The following is a 21,156-nucleotide window of genomic DNA, read 5'->3' on the forward strand; positions in this document are numbered from 1 at the left end:
ATGGTTTTTTAGAGTGTAAAAAACTTGAGCATATAATATCCAAAAAAAAAATACTGTTGAATAGGTTAAGACTACACAGAAATCATTTTAAAACTTTAGTAAAATATTTTAATTTTGTGGAAGCTTTTCAGACACTTTGTAAAAAATAATAAAATTCGATTATGGCATCTATTAAAGCTTTTATGAAAATTTTGAAAACTAATTTTATGAAAACTTGTTTATTCTTCTTTCGTTTCGTCGTAGCTTTTCACCGTTTTCTGCGGTATGCAAAGCAAGTAGTAAATGATTTGGTGAAAGCTGTTGAAAAATGTCGTAATTTATTTAAAAATTCGACTTAAGAAAACTAATAAGCTAATTTCAAAATTCATATAGAAAAAGTTGTCGTTCTCAGAAAACTATTTAAAGCTTTGGTGAAAGCTTTTAGTACCGATTTTTGAAAGCTTTTAAAATTTTTTTAACTAAGAACAAAATGCGACTATTCTTTTAATGTTTTTTTTTTAATAGTACACTAATGTGAAAAATATTGAACTCTTCGGAAAACGATTCAAAAGCTTTGATAACAGTTTTTACTCGTGTAAGCTTCGTAAAAGCTTCTTTTCTTTTGATCTTCGGTTTGTTTATCTATGAACCTTGCAGAATTATTTTCGCTGTCAAATATATCTAAATTCCGCTTACAAAGTTGCATTCCTTGACAAGAAACAGATTGTCTTCCGAAAGCTAATTAAAGCATAGTAATCATTACATCTAAAATAAATATAATTAAAATATTGTTACATTGAAATTCCAATATGTCGAAATAAATATTTATCTGCAGTATTTATAGCAAATACATTACAGAAGCGCGCACAAATACATAAATAACTCACACATACACACATACTGAGCTACAGCTACAGAGCGAGCCATTGATTTCCCCACATTCAGCCAAGCAAAACAGATTTTCAATGGCCGGCATTTTATTGGCTAATTATGACGCTTTCGGAAAGACGTCTTTATTGTCTAACTGTTGATTAAATACACATATGTAACTACAAAAGAAAAACAAAAACAAGTACACACGCATACAAAGTATTCGGCATGGCAAACTAAGTAGTCGGCATGAGAACAGCGAAGAAAATTGTGTAAAAATTTCCCAGCCGCCACTCAGCCGTGGGCAAGCAACAACAATGAGGAAATAAAAACCGAAAATTCAAAAGTAATTATTTTAAATTGCATTTTTATAATTTCCTACTTTGCATTTGGCATTTTGATTTTACAATTTTACATAATTAACGGCAGCAGGAATCTGGGTATTTATTGCTTTTCCATATTTTTGACTGCTTTTATCTCACCCAATGTGGCGCGTAAATAAATGTCGAAATAATTTTCTGTAGTTATTGCATTGCTGGCGATTTTTTTAAGTCGAATTTCTGAAAAGCTTTCACAACATCATAAGTAAAAGCTTTCACCAAAGCTTTAAATAGTTTTTTGAGAACTCCAACTTATTTTCTATGATTTTTTTAAAATAATAGCTTTCTTAAATAATATACCGGAATTCGTTTCAAAAATTCCCAAAAGCTTCCGGGAAATCAACTATTTTTCGGGTTTATACCATAGAAACCGAGTAAAAGCTACAAACTTTTAGTTTTGAACTTTCATAAAAAATTAGTTTCAAAAGCTTTCTTCATTAAAGCTAAGCTTTCATAGAAGTTATTTTTTGTAAACAAAAAAAAATAACTAAAACAAGTTGTACTCTATAAATAAGAAGAAGATTCAATACAAGCTTTTCAAAGCTTCCATAGAAGTTGGTCTTAAAGCTTTCACTATAATCTTTTTCAGAATTTCGTAATATATTCATAAACTATTTTCAAGAGTTTTTGTTGGAGCAAATAAAAGCAGCTTCCATAAAAATTTTTCAGAACTTTCAAAAAAGCTTGCATAGAAGTTGGTCTTGATTTTGTACAGTGTTTTGCAATATATTTATAAAGCATTTTCAACAAGAGCTTGTGCAAGAGCAAATAAAAGCAGCTTCCATAAAAGCTTTCATAAAAGTTTTTCTTTTAAGATAACTATAAATTTGTCAGCTTTTCGCCACATATTTATAAAACATTTTCAAAAGCTTTCGCACGTGATTTACAAATGAGAAGCCGCTTACATTAAAAGCTTTTCAAAGCTTCCATAAAAGTCTTAAATTCTTCACTGTAAATTTTCCAAGTTGTCAGAATATTTTTAAAAGGCGTTCCCAAAAGCTTGCGTAGTTGTTTCACCAATTAGAAGCAGCTTCAATAAAAGCTTTTAAAAGCTTCAATAAAAGTTTTTTTTAAGTTTTCACTATAATCTTGTCAGGTCTTCGCAATTTTTGTATAAACGATTTTCAAAAGCTTTAGTATAAGCTTTCAAAAAAGCATTAATTAAGTTTTGCGAAGCTTTCATTTCTTTTCTATCTCCCAGTTGGTCTTAAATGCTTGAAAAAATATCAAGTAAGTGACTCACTTGGTGAAGCTATTTAAGTAAATAGGTTAATAACTGTCATCTCTAACCCAAATAGCTAACAACAACAACCGCTAAATCTTTTAAGTTGATTGTCTTCATAATATGTTGCGCTACATTAACTGCAAGTGAAACGAATTTTTGGAGCAAGAAGTGGAAAATAGCGATTGATAGATGGCATTAAAAACGTTTTAAGCGCAAAAAAAGTATGGATGTTTCAAATGACACACCCTGAGATATACAGACGGGCATACGCATGTAGATATGTATACTTATGGCGCTATATGTACATACTTATATACCTAGTATATATTTATGTACATATTTAGTAACAGTCAAACAGCGACAGTCGCTTAAAAGTGACTTAAAAGCCCTCCAGCTCTAACAGCCTAACATTTTCCATCCAATATATTTGTATGTGTGTATATAGAGGCATTTACATGTGAGTATGTATCTGCACCATTTATTGTCGGCGCATTGTAGTGTAACTATCGCGACTCAAAATATCGTGTTGGCTTAGCTAAACATGCAGCTCCAGATATCGTATTTAAAAGCTATAGCATAGAAGCATGTGTGCCTGTGAGTGTGTGTGTGTGTTTGAAATGACATACCTCTGTGCCAAGTTAAATGCGCTCATTACGCTTTAAACGCGTTTTAACCGTAATTAAACGACTTTTCGTGCTAAATACTTCATTCACATAAATGTGTACATACATACATACATATGTACTTCAATTTTGTATGCCCTGAACAGAGTATGAGTATAAGTATTAAGTTTGGGTTGATGATAGTAACATGTTGCGAATTAGTCCCTTAGTTTTTGCGGTATCGCTTTGAAATCTTCCACATGTGCAGTTCTCCTCAAGAAGCTGCTCATTTGTCGAAATCGCCGATATCGGACCACTATAACCTATAGCTGCCATACAAACTAACCGATCCAAATCAAGTGCTTGTATAGAAAACTTTTTTATTTAAAAAGATATCGCCACGAAATTTGGCTTGAATTATTGTCCAAAGCAATGTTACAACCTCCGTAGAAATGGTTCAGATCGGAGCACTATAGTATATAGCTGCCATACAAACTGACCGATCAAAATAAAGTACATGTATGGAAAACTTTTTTATTTAAAAAGATATCTTCATGAAATTTGGCTTGAATTATTGTCCAAAGCAACGCTATGATCCCCGTAGAAATGATTCAGATCGGAGCACTATAGCATATAGCTGCCGTACAAACTAACCGATAAAAAAGCAAATAATGCACTTTTTATACCCTTTTGCGCTATAAAAATGCACCTGGTATTAGAGCTTCGGTGCTGTCGTAGTTAACGTTTTCTCTGGTTTATCCCACAATTGTTTATACACACATACATGCAAATATGTAGAACTCTATTGCAAAAGTATATCTGACAGCGCCAGCTTAGATATATAGTGGATTGCTACATTGTTAACATGCTTTTGCAATGACTGGCGCCCGCATACTTTGTTATACTACTATTGTTATTGTTGTTGTCCTCATTGTTGTCTCATTACAGGTGCAAAAGTGTTGCAGCGCAATCACGTACGTTGTGTTACTTTGTAACACTAGCGATTTTCAGGCACACAAACACAATACATATAAGTATATTTGTGTGTATGTATGTAGGTTTGCATATAAGCACTTACATATGTATGCGCCATATAGCGCGAAAATCAATTACAGTGCTTCTTAAATAGCCAAATTACCGATTTAGAGCGCCGGCTACGCATTTCAAACGCACTCTATGTCGGTTTTTTTGTATGCTTCACGAAGTGTAATTTGGCTCGTTAAGCATATGAGTCCTCATATCGTGAATCGCTAATGACTTGACATGCAGAAGATAGCACAATTTCTGTTTAAGTTTTACAAACGTGGCACTTCATATTTCACAAGCGTTTTGCAAAGAAAGCTTTAGAAAGAAGAAGAAAGCGTTTGAAAGAAAAGCCCGAGACATAGCTGTTTTGTGTCTTTACTGCGCCTGTAGTGACTTTTTATTACCAACTGTTTTTGAAAACTTTTCCTTTTTTTACTGAACAGAGTTGGCAACTCTACATTCTAATGTTTTATAAAATTTTTTACGCTAATAATTATTTTTTTAATTTTCTTTCTACTGAAAAATAGTTTGCAGCCTTGTCAAATAAAAATATATATAATAAAGAGCAGCTGGCAACTCTATGAAATTTGTTTTTGTAAATATATTTCACTCTATTAATTATTTGTTTCTTTTTTTTAGTGAAAAATAGTTGGCAACCCTGTCAAATGAAAAAAATTACAAAACAGAGCAGCTGGCAACCCTATTAAATATATTCTGTAATATTTTGCAAATAATTTTTACACTATAAATTAATTTTTGCCTTCTTTTCTACTGAGAAAAAGTTGGCAACCCTGGCAAATGAAAAAATATATAATTCAGACAGATGGCAACTCTATTAAGAAATATTCTGTATTTTTTCTACTCAAAAATAGTTGGCAACCCTGCCAAATGAAAAAAATATATAATTCAGAAATTCTAATGAAAAAATATTATGTAAAGTTTTCATACGCTATTAATTCGGTTTCCCTTTTTCTACTGAAAAATAGTTGGTAACCCTGTCAAAGGAAATAATATATAATTCAGAGCAGCTGGCAACTCTACTAAAAATATTCTGTCTACATTTTTTATGCTATTAATTAGCATTTGCCTTATTTTCTACTGAAAAGTAGTTGGTAACCCTGTCAAATGAGAAAAATATATAACTCAGAGCAGCTGGCAACTCCACTAAGAAATATTCTGTAATGTTATTTAAATATATTTCACGCTATTAATTCGTTTTTCCTTTTTTCTGCTGAAAAGTAGTTGGTAACCCTGTCAAAGGAAATAATATATAATTCAGAGCAGCTAGCAACTCTATTAAAAATATTCTGTATACATTTTTTATGCTATTAATTAATTTTTGCCTTATTTTCTACTGAAAAGTAGTTGGTAACCCTGTCAAACGAAGCAAATATATAATTCAGAGCAGCTGGCAACTCTATGAAAAAATATTCCGAAATATTCCGTTATCATTTTTTACGCTATTAAATAATATTCGCGTTCTTTTCTATTGAAAAATAGTTGGTAACCCTGTCAAATAAAAAAATGTATATGTAATCCAGAGCAGCTGGCAGCTCTATTAAAAATATTATGTACATATTTTTACGCTATTAATATATAATATTTGCCTTCTTTTCCACTAAAAAATAGTTGGCAACTCTGTCAAAAGAAAAAAGAAACCATATAGGGCAGCTGCCATTAATGTTAAAGTATTATCGTTTTTTAATATAAAAAATTCTTATATTTCAAGGCACTTGCTAACAGCTAGCGTTCAGAAGAGAGATCTCTTTAGGTTCAAGAATTTCTAAATCGATAACCGAACTTTCTTTATATATAAAAACCTAACCCAACTATTCTAAAGTAACTTAGGTGTGACATTTCTGCTCGAAAGCTACTTAGGTAGAGAGGTAAAGTGGTCTGCTCTGGTCTTTTCTGGTTTGTTGAGGTTTAGTACCTAGGCCTTTATAAGGCGGGTTGTGAAACGGCTGGTTGTAAAAAATGCCCCCTCACTCTATTATTCTCTCTCACTAATAACCTTGTGCTTCTGATAAAGTTCTCCAATACAAAAATTTAATCTATGCAACTTCCGAAACATTGTCAAAAAACGCTCGACAGATCGTCACGATACTTTTCTTATAAAAATTACTGCATTCTACTAGAAAAAAAATCATTTTCAAAATAATAACAAGCAAGGTAAAAACTTATTAAATTCACTAAATTCATGCCTAGCACCACAATTTGTTCCGCACAGTGTGTTCGTTTGCTACAGAAGTTGCTGATTTACATAAATTTTTTTCTTCCTTAAAAGTGTTTTATTTGTAAATGCTTTTTAATACAATTTTTTCATAGCACTCATATATACTGACACATACACCTGTCTTCCCTCGAAAGTTGCGTGTTCTAAAATCACAAAAATAAAACAAAAACTAAAAATAAATAATTTTTTTGAAACAAAGCACATCTGCTCCGCTGGCTCATCTGGTGCCTACTTCTAGCATAAAACAAGTGTGTTTTTAATTACCAATTCGAGTTAATTTTTTTTAGATAGGGGGCTATTATGCTTCTACATATCTTCTAAGCTCTGTGGATTTAATGGATTTGCTGTTGATTTTGGTTAATTCCAATTTGATATGTGGCGCAATTTTGTGGTATTTCTGCACTTAAAAGCCTATAAAAGCATTTCATACGAATTTCATTGTTTTTTTTTTTGTGCTTTTCAACAGCATTTTTGTTTTTGTTTATAATTTGTTTGTTTTTCTGTAAACGTTTCGGCATTTCGTCGGCGTTTGATGACGCCACACACAGTGGTTGCTATGTGGTCGATGTGGAAAAGTACAAAGTTGATTTAGTGGCGCTCAAGAGTTGTTGCAAGTCAAAGGTTTTGGAGGAAGTAGAAATTTTTATAGAAATATTGGAACATGTCAGTGGTGGAAATAAGAAAATAATTAGAAGAAATAATAATCATTCTAGCACAATCCTTATTGGAAACAAAATTTTTACCAAAGAAAGCTTTCAAAATGCCCCGAAACACTTGACAGATGGGCTTTAATGGTTACAATCCCATAAAGTTGCTGATACATGTTGGCTTTTTTGGTAGATTTATATATGAAAACAATATTTTTAAATATTTTTGGCAAATACAAAAAAAGAGTTACCACCTATTTTTTAATATAATTTTTATCTTTAAAAATTTAGCTAAAATAGTCGTTTCACCGGTTGCAAAAAATTAAAATAAACTGTAAAAAATAATAACTAATAGAGCAATATGAGAATTTTTACAAGGGTTGCCAACCTATTTTCGATTATAAATTTAAATCCGGTGAATATTCAGGTGGGTTAAACATTCATATATGTATGTATGTCTAAATATTTTAAATATTATAATATAAATATTTTAAAAAATTTTAAGCAATATAAAAAGAGTTGCCATCTCTATTTTATTTAATTTTTGCATCTTTAAAAATGTAGCTAAAATACGTAAAATACTCGGTTAACCGGTAGCAAAATGAAAATAAACTGCAACATAATTAATAGAGCAATATGAATAATTTAGAAAGGGTTGCCACCATATTTTCAATTAAAAACTTAAATCAATATTCAGCTGGGTTATGCATAAATTTGTACAGCAAATATTTTCAATAATTTTAGCAAATGTAAAAAAAGAGTTGCCACCGCTTTCTAAAATATTTTTTTACATAGCCTAAAAAATTACTTCAATTTTTTTAGTTGACCAGTTTGAGTAAAAATTACTAAGAAAAATAATAACTACTACCCTAATTATGCAGAAATTTTGAAAGGGTTGCCACCTTATTTATAACTAAAAGGATATATTCATTAAATTTTTAGTTGGATTATAGTATAGAAATATTTTTAAATAGCTGTAGAAAAAAAACATTTAAAAAAGAGTTTGCCAGCTATTCCCTAGATATACTTTTTAATGTAGCTAGAGGTAAAATACTCAGGTTAACCGGTTGAAAAAGTAAAATAACCTATGAAAAATATTAACTAATAAGGTAATATGAAAAAAATTAAAAAGGATTGCCACTTTATCTTCAATTAAAAATTTCAATCTTTACGTGGGTTATATACGTACTCAAGAAATATTTTAAATAATTTTAGAAATTATTAAAAAAAAGAGTTGCCACATTTTTATAATTTTGAAAGGGTTGCCACCTTTTTTATAACCAAAAATGTCAATTCAATGTATATACAGTTGGATTCTGTTATAAATATTTAAACCAGTGTTGCCACCCTATTTTGGTATAATTTTCATTATAACCTTTTAAATTTAACTAACATACTCAAGTTTAACAGTTGGAAAAAACTTCAGAATAAAAAATAACAATAAGTAGCGCAATATGCAGAAACTTAGAAAGCGTTGCCACCTTATTTTGAATAAAAAGTTTTAATTCATTCAATGTTTAGTTTGGGTTTAGTAGACCAAAACTATTTGAAATAGTTTTAAAAAATATTTGAACTGGAGTTGCCACTTATTTTCAAAAAAAAATGACTGCATAAAGTGAAAATTTAGTTAGTAATAACTTCGTTTTACCTTCTGGTTACCTTTCGAATTTTTTTTTCATAAAAAATAGTATTTGGAGTTGCCAGCTAGAAGAAATTATTTTTTTTTTTTAACGAAAAGTTTTAAATAATACAGTTCTAAATAGAAAACCCACACCATTTAATTGATCAATTTTAGTTTACAGTTTCTTAGAACGCCGACTACTCAAAAAAAAAAAAAAAGTCCAAAATACTAGACAGACAGAACTGGTACAAATGTATGTACATACATACATACATATATAGTAGATTGCATACATACATACTTTTGTAGTATGGCATATGTACTTATGTATGTAATCCACGACGTCATTGCAACAGCACTTTCGAAAATTTTCCGAAACACGCAATGAAAGTGAAAAGTCCAACAGAGCTACAACAACAACAAAACATCATTATTATAGATATTGCGCTTGTTTATTAAATAAATTATAAACATGCAAAGCGCGAAGTGAACTAAAAGCGCCTCTAGGCGAGAGCTAATGTGGTGTGGTGATTGTTGTTGTTGTTGTACCATTAACTAACTGTTGTAATGCGAAAAAGCGTCAAGTTGGAAAATGTCATAGCCGCCGCATTAACGAGACACTAACGGGTTTCAGCGTGCATGCACACATACATGCATACATATATGCAAAACAACACATACATATGTATTTATGTGCATAATAAATACACATAGCACGCACACATATCTACAACAATGGTATTGTTGTTGTATGTATTGGTGCTGTGTCGAGACACTAACGGGTTTTAGCGTGCATGAAAGCGTCGTATCAGCAGAATTTTTTTATGCGCTAAACCACGCTGCACACATGCCAATGCTTAGCTGAAGCAAAAGCAACTGCACTAACAATAGCAGCGCAATATAACACTAACAACAATAACAATAAAATTAAAATAAATAAATAAAGAGCAATACATATGGCAGTATGTATCTGTGTTATATAAGTATGTATGTATGTATGTTTGTAGGTAAGAAAGCATACCCTTGACTAAAGGTATGTGGATAAACGTGCTGCCGCTACTGGCTTTTATAGCGCTCGATATTTCTATTTATTTAAATTGTGGCATTATTTATTTATGTACATATGTATGGATATGTATGTACTAATGTATATTTGTTTATAAATTACTTGCTGTTGTTGTTGCAAAAGTCATTTAGAGCAACTAAACGCGGTTGGGGGCTTCAAGCGGATTAGACTGAATAGTAGTGCTAGGAAAAATTTAGTAGATACTAGATATACATACATACATATATATACATATATACATATGTATATAGTTTTACAGATACATAGATATGTATATATATACATAAAGAATTTCGTAAAGATATCTTGTCAAATACAAAAGCTTTCCATACAAAAACCTAATTTTCAACGATCAGTTTGTATGGCAGCCATATGCTATAGTGGTCCGATCTGAACAATTTCTTCAGATATTATAGTATGGCCTTGGGTAATATTTTATGCCAAATTTTGTGAAGATAACTTGTCAAATAAAGAAGTTTTCCATACAAGCACCTAATTTTCAACGATCAGTTTGTATGGCAGCCATATGCTATAGTGGTCCGATCTGAACAATTTCTTCGCAGATTATAGTGTGGCCTTGGGTAATATTTTATGCCAAATTTTGCGAAGATAACTTTTCAAATAAAAAAGTTTTCCATACAAGAACCTAATTTTCAACGACCAGTTTGTATGGCAGCCATATGCTATAGTAGTCCGATTTGAAAAATTTCTTCGTAGATTATAGTATTGCCTTGGGTAATATTTTATGCCAAATTTTGTGAAGATAACTTTTCAATTAAAAAAGTTTTCCATACAAGAACCTAATTTTCAACTATCAGTTTGTATGGCAGCTATATGCTATAGTGCTCCGATCTGAAAAATTTCTTCGTAGGTTATAGTATTGCCTTGGGTAATATTTTATGCCAAATTTTGGGAAGATAACTTTTCAATTAAAAAAGTTTTCCATATGACAACCTAATTTTCAACGACCAGTTTGTATGACAGCTATATGCTATAGTGATCCGATCTGAAAAATTTCTTCGGAGATTATAGTGTTGCCTTTTGTAATATTTTATGCCAAATTTTGTAAAGATAACTTTTCAATTAAAAAAGTTTTCCATACAAGAACCTAATTTTCAACGATCAGTTTGTATGGCAGCCATATGCTATAGTGGTCCGATCTGAAAAATTTCTTCGGAGATTATAGTGTTGCCTTGGGTAATATTTTATGCCAAGTTTCGTGAAGATAACTTTTCAATTAAAAAAGTTTTCCATACAAAAACCTAATTTCCAACGATCAGTTTGTATGGCAGCCATATGCTATAGTGATCCGATCTGAGCAATATCTTCGAAGATTAAAGTGTGGCCTTGGGTAATATTTTATGCCAAATTTTGTGAAGATAACTTTTCAATTAAAAAGTTTTCCATACAAGAACCTAATTTTCAACGATCAGTTTGTATGGCAGCCATATGCTATAGTGGTCCGATCTGAACAATTTCTTCGCAGATTATCGTGTGGCCTTGGGTAATATTTTATGCCAAATTTTGTGAAGATAGCTTTTCAATTAAAAAAGCCTTCCATACAAGAACCGAGTTTTCAACGATCTAGTTTGTATGACAGCCATATGCTACAGTGGTCCGATCTGAAAAATTTCTTCGTAGGTTATAGTATTGCCTTGGGTAATATTTTATGCCAAATTTTGTGAAGATAACTTTTCAATTAAAAAAGTTTTCCATACAAGAACCTAATTTTCCTCTATCAATTTGTATGGCAGCTATATGCTATAGTGGTCCGATCTGAAAAATTTCTTTGGAGATTGCGCCGATTTCATGTATAATAACCCACGCCAAATTTGGTGACGATATCTCCTCAAATAAAAAAATGTACCATACAAGCACCTGATTCCGATCGTTCAGTTTGTATGGCAGCTATATGCTATAGCGGTTCTATATCGACGATTCCGGCAAATGAGTAGTTTATTAAGGAGAAAAGTACGTGTGCAAAATTTCAGAGCGATATCTCATAAACCAAAAGACTAATTTGCGAATTTACTTGTGTTGTATACATGTAGGTTTGTACATACATATATATGTATGTATGCGTTTCTATGAAATATGTAAATAAAATTCTCATTTAAAGCCTGCTCGCCGCGTGCATGCATTTACAAATCGCGATTTGGCACAAAAGTCAAATCAAAATCCTTTTGCGTCTTTGGCGACTCGCTCGACTGCTCACCGCTCTTTTCGCTGGGCTGCCTTGCCTGTCCATTTGCCGGCTTGGTCGCTCGCTAGACGCTTGGCTGTTGTGTTGCGCGGCGCGGCGCGGCGTAAACCTGTTTCTCTAAAGCTGTGCGCGCATTTCATTGGAAAAAGCGGCAATGCATGTGCATGCAAACAACAATAGCAACAACAGCAAACACAGCAGAAAAAGTGCATTGCAATACATGCACAACAACAGCAGCAGCAACCACAAATACGGCTGAAATAAGTAAAACAAATCTTTTTGATGTTCTGGTTCACCTTCAGTGGTGCTACTTTGGTCGAGACTGCTGCAACTGCAACAACAAACCGCACAACAACAACAGCAATAAAGTGCACCGAATCCAGAACTGCAGCGCGCACACACACAGTGCCCGTTAAAAGTGCACAATCGAAGTGCATTCGAAACGGCGCGCTGACTGGTTTTGCCAGCGTTTTGGTCTTTGCTTTTGCGCTTTATTTTCCCCGCACCGCCTGCGTTGCCGCATCCGTTAAGCCGTTTTGTTCTGAACTTTTCAACGTATTTCACGTTTTTTCCACCAACTGTTTTGCTGTTGTTGCATTCGAAGCGTGTTCTTCACTGCACTCGCGTCTATGTCGGCGGTATGTTTTTAGCTGACGCGATCGGCTAGCAGTGATAGCAAAAGCCAACTGCAATAATGGCATACACAAATCGGTGGCGGGGGAGCGGAGGTGAAAAAAGTTATGGTTTAATGGCGAAATATGCAACCAACAGGTATAGCAGCGAATCGCTGCTAAACTATAGAAAAATATGCGCAAAATAAGTGAGAGTGTTTTGTTGTTGTTGTCGTTTGTTGCTGTTGCGCGCCAAACCAGCCAAACCAGCTGCTTGACACTCGTAATTGCCGTACGTCGCCTGCAACGGCCAAGCTTGTATTGTAAAATAGAAAATTGATAGTCAATAAGCCAATTAAATCAGTTTTTAATAAGAGCATTTATAATGGAAATTAGCTAAAAATAAAACTGAGCAGCGAATGTAATGCAAATGACAAATAAATCAATAAATAAAAGCAAATAAATAAAGTCTGATAAATTGTATATAACAAAATCACAGAAATTACAGTATTATGTTAAATATAGCCTTGTCTTCAATAATACTTTATGCCGATTTTCGTGAAGATATGTTTTCAAATGAAAAAGTTTTCCATACAAGCACTTGATTTCGATTACTCGGTTTATATGACAGCTATATGCTATAGTGAATCGATCTGAACAATTTCTTCTGAGATTACAGTAATGCCTTGGATAATAACCCACACCAAATTTGGTGAGGAAATCTCCGCAAATAAAAGAATTTCCCATACAAGCACCTGATTTCGATCGTTCGGTTTGTATGGCAGCTATATGCTATAGTTAATCGATCTGAACAATTTCTTCTGAGATTGTAACCATGTCTTGGATAATAACCTACGCCAAATTTGGTGACGATATCTCCTCAAATGCAAAAGTTTTCCATACAAGCACCTGATTCTGATCGTTCAGTTCATATGGCAGCTATATGCTATAGTGATCCGATATACATAATTTCTTCGGATATTGCATCATTGCTTTAGACAATAGTTCATGCCAAATTTGTAGAAGATAACTCCTCAAATAAAAAAGTTTTCCATACAAGCACCTGATTCTGATCGTTCAGTTTGTATGGCAGCCATATGTTATAATGGTCCTATGTTGACCATTCCGACAAATGAAAAGTTTCTTTATGAGAAAGGGATGTGTGCAAAATTTTGAATCGATTTTTTTTTCTGAGAAGCCGTTATTTAGTAAAAAAAAAACAAAATTTTGACTGGTAACCTCTATACTGGTAACCTCTATTCATCATCCGTATAGTAATAAATTTATGTATTTTGCTTTTGGATTTGAGGTGATTTAAGCACATTAATTAATCATGTTCCCCGCCAGACACCTGTTTTCGGAGATACTCCTGGAGATCGGCTTCAGCATCCAGGCCATTAAAAATATTTCAAACTGAATCACCGATTAATAAAGTACATATGTATAATGAATTCTGTAAATATATATTATTTGTATTTATTTTTTAAAAACTAATCTTGAAAAAAAATTAAATTAATTAAAATTCCGAAAAACGGGTTCTTGCTGACTTGTAATTATAATTTATATAATATCTGACAGCACTAATTGAGTCAATTAATAATTAATTTATTACAATTGAGTAAATTTTGAAATAAATTTCCATTACAACTATTGTAGGGTTAGCAAAATTAAAGTCTAGCATAATAAATTGAGTCAATTAAAATTTAATTTATAATAATTGAGTAATTTTTGAGCTTAACATGCTTTACAATTATTGAGAGACTGGCAAAATTAAAGTCTAGCATAATAAATTGAGTCAATTTAAATTTAATTTATAATAATTGAGTCATTTTTGAGCTTAACATTCTTTACAATTATTGAGAGACTGGCAAAATTAAAGTCTAGCATAAATAATTTGAGTTATAAGCGTTTCAGTTAGCCGGTTAATTGAGTCAGGCAACTTATCATTTATTATAATTGAGTCAATTAGCATCTATTTTATTTTTTGTTTTAAAATTTTTACTAAATTGAAGTCTTAAATGCTTAATTAAAATTAACAATTAAATATTCATAGAATTTAATTAATGAAAATCTAGCTGAATTAAGATCTATAGGCGTGTCAACTCGCAAATAATTGAGTCAATTAACATTTAATTGATATTAATTATTAAAAAAGTTACTAAATTAGAGCTTAAAATCATTAATTTCAGTCGTTGTGAATAGCCGCCTAATTAAGTTAATTAACATTTTCTGAAATTAAGTCAATTAACGCTCGAGTTTAAGAGGATTATTGAAAAACTTGTTAAATTAATTTTTACGGCGGTGAGTTAAAGTAACAGCAGTTGCTTATAGCCACTTAATTGAGTCAATTAACACATCATTTATTATAATTGAGTCAATTAGCATTTAATTTATTTTTTTTTATTGAAATTATTTTTACTAAATCAAAGTCTTAAACGAATAATTTAGCTTATAAGCAATTTAGGTAGACGCCAATTGACTCATTAAAATATTTATACAATGTATTATAATTAATGAAAAGCTCGCTAAATTAAAATCTACAGACATTTTAGTTCTCAAATAATTGAGTCAAATATCATTTAATTGATATTAATTATTAAAAAGCTTACTAAATTAACTAATGTGCGTAAAAAGCTTAATTGAGTCAATTAACATTTAATTTATTTTAATTATTGAAAAACTTACTAATTTAAAGTCATAAATAGTTACTTTAAGCAAAAGTTTAATTGAGTCAATTAACATTTAATTTATTACAATTGAGTCAATTAACACTCAAATTATGAATACTTTTTAAAATAATCCTTAAATGGGTTCATGTTTTCGGAATATATGTAGATAGCTAAAAGTGTGGAACTGCTCACATTAAGTATCTAAGAGCTTGAATATACATACATATGTATATGACCTACTGTACCTTTTTATATGAGATGATTGTGTTGTAAAGTGAAAAGCGTTTATTAGGATAAGAAATACCATACAAATGGGAACTAAGCGTGGTTGTAATTCGATTTCGCTCAAATTCAAACTATTTTTTAAGGATGTCAGTAAAAATTTTATTTTAATTCGAAATGTTCGCCTACCACCTGAGGTATGGGATTTCTCCCAAAAGTGGACAGTGACACGCCTATTTTTATATTACTGGAAAATCTTTCTTATAATTTACTTTTATTTATAAAAATTTATGATTTTTTTTTTTAATTTATGACTTTTTTTATGTCTTCACAATCGCGGCTTATTTTCTAGCGCTGCTTGGCGTGCCATTTGTGGGTCCGGCCACGCCTGCACAGCGCTGCATTAAGGCCCGTTATGTGTGCGTGCGATTTTATTACGTTTGCAAAGCATTTGTGCGAAAGAATATCTTTATATATATGTACATACATATATCAATGTATATGTATGTATATATATGCCTATAGATACATATATAAGGGTACGTGCATAAATTTGTATGCAACCGATTTTGCTGTGCGTGTGTCCGTGTGCATGTGCATTGAATTTCGCTGACCCACAAAACCGAGCTTAAAAAAATCACATGTAGCTACAACAACAGCAAGCGAAAATCAAGCAGAAAGTGTAATGAAAACAGTAAGAAAAGCAATAGAAGCGCAAGTAAATCCAAGTGTAATGAAAAAACGCATACCAACATGCCGCAAAAATGCAATAACAAATACATAACAAATTGACAGCAGACTTTTTTTCAAAACTAACACACATACACACGCGTACATATAAAACTTTGAACGTGCTTTTGTGGCAAAAGTTGCTGGTTTTCGGTGGAAAATAAGAAAGTTGAAAAAACAAACTTGTAAATCGCAGTAATAGCAATTTCGACCACAACAACAACAATAAGAAGAAAAATTGTTTACTTTAATTGCGCCGAAGGCAATAATATCCTAAACAGGTGCCTTTCTTATAGCTTAAAAGGGTATAAAAATATCTTTATTTTCTATTTGATTGATTAGTTTATAGAGCAGCTATGTGATATAGTAGTCCGATCTGAACAATTTGTTCACAGATGGTGGCGTTACCTTAGAGAATAATCCATGCCAAATTTCGTGCAATTATCTTGTCAAATAAAAAAGTTTTCTATACAAGCGCTTGATTTTGAGCGTTCAGTTTGTATGGCAGCTATATGCTATAGTGGGTCGATCTGAATAATTTCTTCGTAGATTGTAGCGATGTCTTGGAAAGTAATCCATGCCAAATTCCGTGAAGATATCTCTTCAAATAAAAAAGTTTTCCATACAAGAACTTGATTTTGAGCAGTCAGTTTGTATGACAGCTATATGCTAGGGTGGTCCGATCTGAACAATTTCCTCGTGGATTATTGCTGTACCTTAGACAATAATCTGTGCCAAATTTCATGAAGATAACTCGTCAAATAAAAAAGTTTTCCATACAAGTACCTGATTTTCATCGGTCAGTTTGTATGGCAGCTATATGCTATAGTGATCCGATTTCGGCGCTTTCGACAAATGAGCAGCTTCTTGAACAGAAAAGGTTGTATGCAGAATTTCAGAGCGATATCTCAAAAACTGAGGTTTATACCGATAGTCAGACGGCTGGGGTAAAATCGACTCAGGTGATCACGCTGGTCATTTATATGTATATAAGAGTTATTCTATCAAATATTTTGATTATAATGTTCTATATATACTTTATAGAATCTCCTAGGTTTCCTTCTGCAAACTTACGGGGGTCAGGTTCTAACAAAAAAAAAAACAAAAATTGCAAAAAACAAAGTCAAACTGTCAAATCAAATAACAACAAAATTATTTCTATATACAAATATATGTATAATCTAACCGCCTCAATTTGAGCTTCTAAGCATAATTACTTTTGTGGTTAGAAGCGCAGTACAGGGAGCGGTGACCTCGTTGACAATACATTCATTGAAATTGATCGCCAATCGAAAAAATCTATGATCCTCAATGCGATCGTGATCGTGATCATTGCAATTTAACTTCAAGGCGATTGCATTTGGCAGTTGCATTGAGTCAGTGCATATTAAGAGAGAAGCAGCAGAGCGACAGAAACCGTAGAGAGAGCGAGAGCAACCGCGCGTAGTGCAACGCTCATAAGCAGAGGCAATATAAATGATCATTGAACGCAGCGCAGCTTTTTTCGCCAATAATAACAGCTACAATTTATCGGCACCAGCACCCCGCCCACTTCTGTCACCATTGTGCCTGCTTCGATTCTGCAATTGCTGTACTTTCTTTTAGTGTAAATATTTTTGTAAATCAAGAGCACTTCTCCAATGACTTTCAAGCGAATTGCAAATGAACTGGCAGCTCACACGCTCACTCTTTTTGCTTAGTGGGAGGGGGGAAACTAGTTGGTGTGTAAACAAATTTTCTGTTTATTTGCAATACTTGAAGTTCAAACTTGTTTGTTTTCGCGTGAAGCAATGATGTGTGTGTGTGAGTGATAAATAACTAGTTTGTGTGAATGATGAGTGAGTTTAGTAACAATTTGTAGATAATTGGAATTAGTTTTTATGATCTATTTATGGGTGAGAGATAAAGCATATGTCGTAATAAGTAGTGGGAAGATAGTAGAGCTGTAGTAGACCATGGCAGCTGTAGGCCTTTATAGTGAGAAGAGAGTTGGATGTGGATTTAAAGTTCTCGAAACGGAGTTTTATTTGTATAGTGTTTAAAAAAAATCTTTTTAAAAACTAAGAAAATACGTTAACTTCGACTGCATCGAAGTTCTTCACAGGTGCATCAATCATTTGTTTGGAGATTGATTCGGCCTTGATGAACTTATCAAATGGAGATATCTCTTCATATAAAAAGTTTTCCATACAAGAACTTGATTTTGATCGGTCAGTTTGTATGACAGCTATATGCTATAGTGCTCCAATCTGAATAATTTTTTCGTAGATTGTAGCGATGTCTTGGAAAGTAATCCATGCCAAATTCCGTGAAATTATCTCTTCAAATAAAAAAGTTTTCCTTAAAAGAACTTGATTTTGATCGGTCAGTTTGTATGGCAGCTATATGCTATAGTTATCCGATCTGAATAATTTCTTCGTAGATTGAAGCGATGCCTTAGACAAAAATGTATGTCAAATTTTGTGAAGATAGTCCTTCAAATAAAAAAGTTTTTCATATAAGGACTTTATTCTGATCTTTCAATGTGTATGGCAGCTATATGTTATAGTGCTCCGATCTGAATAACTTCTTCGTAGATTGTAGCGATGTCTTGGAAAGTAATCCATGCCAAATTCCGTGAAGATATCTCTTCAAATAAAAAAGTTTTCCATACAGGAACTTGATTTTGATTGGTCAGTTTGTATGGCAGCTATATGCTATAGTGATCCGATCTGAACAATTTCTTCGTAGATTTAAACGATGCTTTAGACAAAAATCCATGCCAAATTTCGAGAAGATGTCTTTTAAAATAAAAAAGTTTTCCATACAAGCACTATTCCGATCAGTATGAATTGATCTCTTCCCCCATGGCCAATATGAATTGATCTTCATTCCAAATCCTGAATGTGACATTTACCATGCTGCCTTGATCCAGAAAAGTTATCAAAACGCTTGAAGTACGTAGAGCAGTAGAGAAACCTATTCAATCGCAATTGATCCTCACTACTGATCGCAACTGATCTTCACTTAAGACATGTGTGTTTTACTTTTTGACTTGTTAATGTCTCAATATTGTTATTGAACTGTTTATATAAGAGTTTTTTGTGTTCACGGATTTTAAAACTTAATCAGAAGTGATCGTTGAAAGTGAGCTCAACGATCCTCGTATAGATCGAGTTGATATTATATTAATAAATAAGTATATAAAGTAATAGATTTCGAAAATCCTGCTATTTTGGTTTAAATAAATTTTTGTCACGATCTTTAAAACTTAATCATCACAAGCGATCGTTAGAAGTGAGCTCGGAAAAATTTAACGATCCTCGAAAAATTTTATGATCGATCTAGTTGATATTATATCAAAGAAAAAATATAAAGTAATAGATTGCGAAATTCCTTTTATATAATATTATATATTTAAAAAATTTTTTTATCTCCACTTAACAACACTGATCGCTACTGATCTTCACTCCGCACACTCAGCGCCGTTGTTTGCTCGCATGGAGTTCTGCGAATTCACCTCTTCTGTGCTGCTTTTATTTACTTTTTGTTGTTACAATTGAACTTTCTGCCAAAAAACGAAATGCAAACAGAGCAGTCTCCCCCTCAGGCGATCGTAAAGTCGAAAACAGGATTTGAGAGGACAGCAAAATGAGCCACAAAGCCAACAAACGTGTACATATGTATTTTTGCATTTGTATGTGTGCATATTTGCCCTCAGTTCGGCGCTCAAACGTTTCCCCTTTGCAATTTACGTGAAATGCATACAAATACCGTGCATATAACGGTACCCCAATGACGTTTGTTGCCATTTGTGGTAATTGTTTTTGTTGTATTTACACATTGCTTTCGTCCCTTTTTGCGCTTGTATTCTTTCACAACTCTGCAAGTGACTTGTCGAAAACAGCTTTTTATTAAATATTTGTTTTATTTCAGAAAAAAAGTTAAATAAAATAAAAAGTGGGAAAAATCAACGAAAAAATATAAAAAAAATTTGTGCTTGTGATACTTTGGCCCCTGGCTGTTTCTTGAGTGCAACTGACACAGTGAAGTGGAAATAAAAAAAAAATAAAAAAATATATAATTTTTCTTTGAAGACAGCAAGCATGCAGCAAATGGAAAGCGGCGAAATGTTTTGGTTTGGCTATAGCACGGCACCAAATGTAAGAATGAGGGGGTGAAAAAATCTAAAAAAAAATATATGAAATATTTAAAAAATTTAAATTATAAAAAAATATTTAAATCTTGAAATACAAAAAAATATACATAAAAAATAAAGGTTTAAGATCATAAGAAAATAATTATTAATTAATTATTTTATAACATTATGTACATAAATGACAAGTCAGTAAAATAACGGTAAATAAAATTAAACAAAAATTGAATGAAAAATCAAAAAACAAGAAAAAACGTTAACAGCGACTGTAACGTAGCTATAATACCCTTCACAGTTGCCTTTCTTATAGATCTTAATCAGTCAGTTTGTATGGCAGCTATATGTTATAGTGGCCCGATCTGAACAATTTCTTCGTAGATTATAGCTTTGCTTCGTATAATAATCCAAGCCAAATTTCGTGTTGATAACTTTTCTTGTAAAAAAGTTTCCCATACAAGAACTTGTTTTGGAGCGATCACTTTGTATGACAGCTATATGCTATAGTGGCCCGATCTGAAAAATTTGTACGGAGATTGTAGAGTTGCTTTGGATAATAATTCGTGCCAAATTTCGTGTTGATAACTTTTCTTGTAAAAAAGTTTCCCATACAAGAACTTGTTTTGGAGCGATCACTTTGTATGACAGCTATATGCTATAGTGGCTCGATCTGAACAAATTCTTCAGAGATTGTAGCTTTGCTTTGAGCAATAATCCATGCCAAATTTCGTGCTGATAACTTGTCTAGCAAAAAAGTTTTCCATACAAGAACTCGTTTTGGATCGTTCAGTTTGTATGGCAGCTATATGCTATAGTGGCCTGATTTGAACAATTTCTTCTAAGATTATAGCGTTGCTTTGGGCAATATACCATGCCAAATTTCGTGTTGATATCTTGTCAAACAAAAAAGTTTTCCATATAAGGACTTGATTTTGATT

At 32.3% G+C, this 21,156-nt stretch overlaps 1 protein-coding gene across 13 annotated transcripts in view; it reads left to right on the top strand.

The window, feature by feature from the left end:
- Positions 1–21,156, top strand: part of LOC126755508 (heterogeneous nuclear ribonucleoprotein L) — a 309,695-nt gene that overhangs the window by 56,863 nt on the left and 231,676 nt on the right. The window contains exon 1 of one of the 13 annotated variants that reach the window (XM_050468138.1): positions 19,483–20,228. The exons of the other annotated variants lie outside the window; for them this stretch is intronic. Coding sequence (XP_050324095.1) covers positions 20,172–20,228 — 57 coding nt within the window. The 5' untranslated portion in view covers positions 19,483–20,171. Of the gene's footprint in view, positions 1–19,482; positions 20,229–21,156 lie in introns of those variants that run through there. 13 annotated transcript variants of the gene reach the window in all.

Source organism: Bactrocera neohumeralis, chromosome 4, assembly GCF_024586455.1.
Source record: "Bactrocera neohumeralis isolate Rockhampton chromosome 4, APGP_CSIRO_Bneo_wtdbg2-racon-allhic-juicebox.fasta_v2, whole genome shotgun sequence".
Classification (NCBI taxonomy): Eukaryota; Metazoa; Arthropoda; class Insecta; order Diptera; family Tephritidae; genus Bactrocera; species Bactrocera neohumeralis.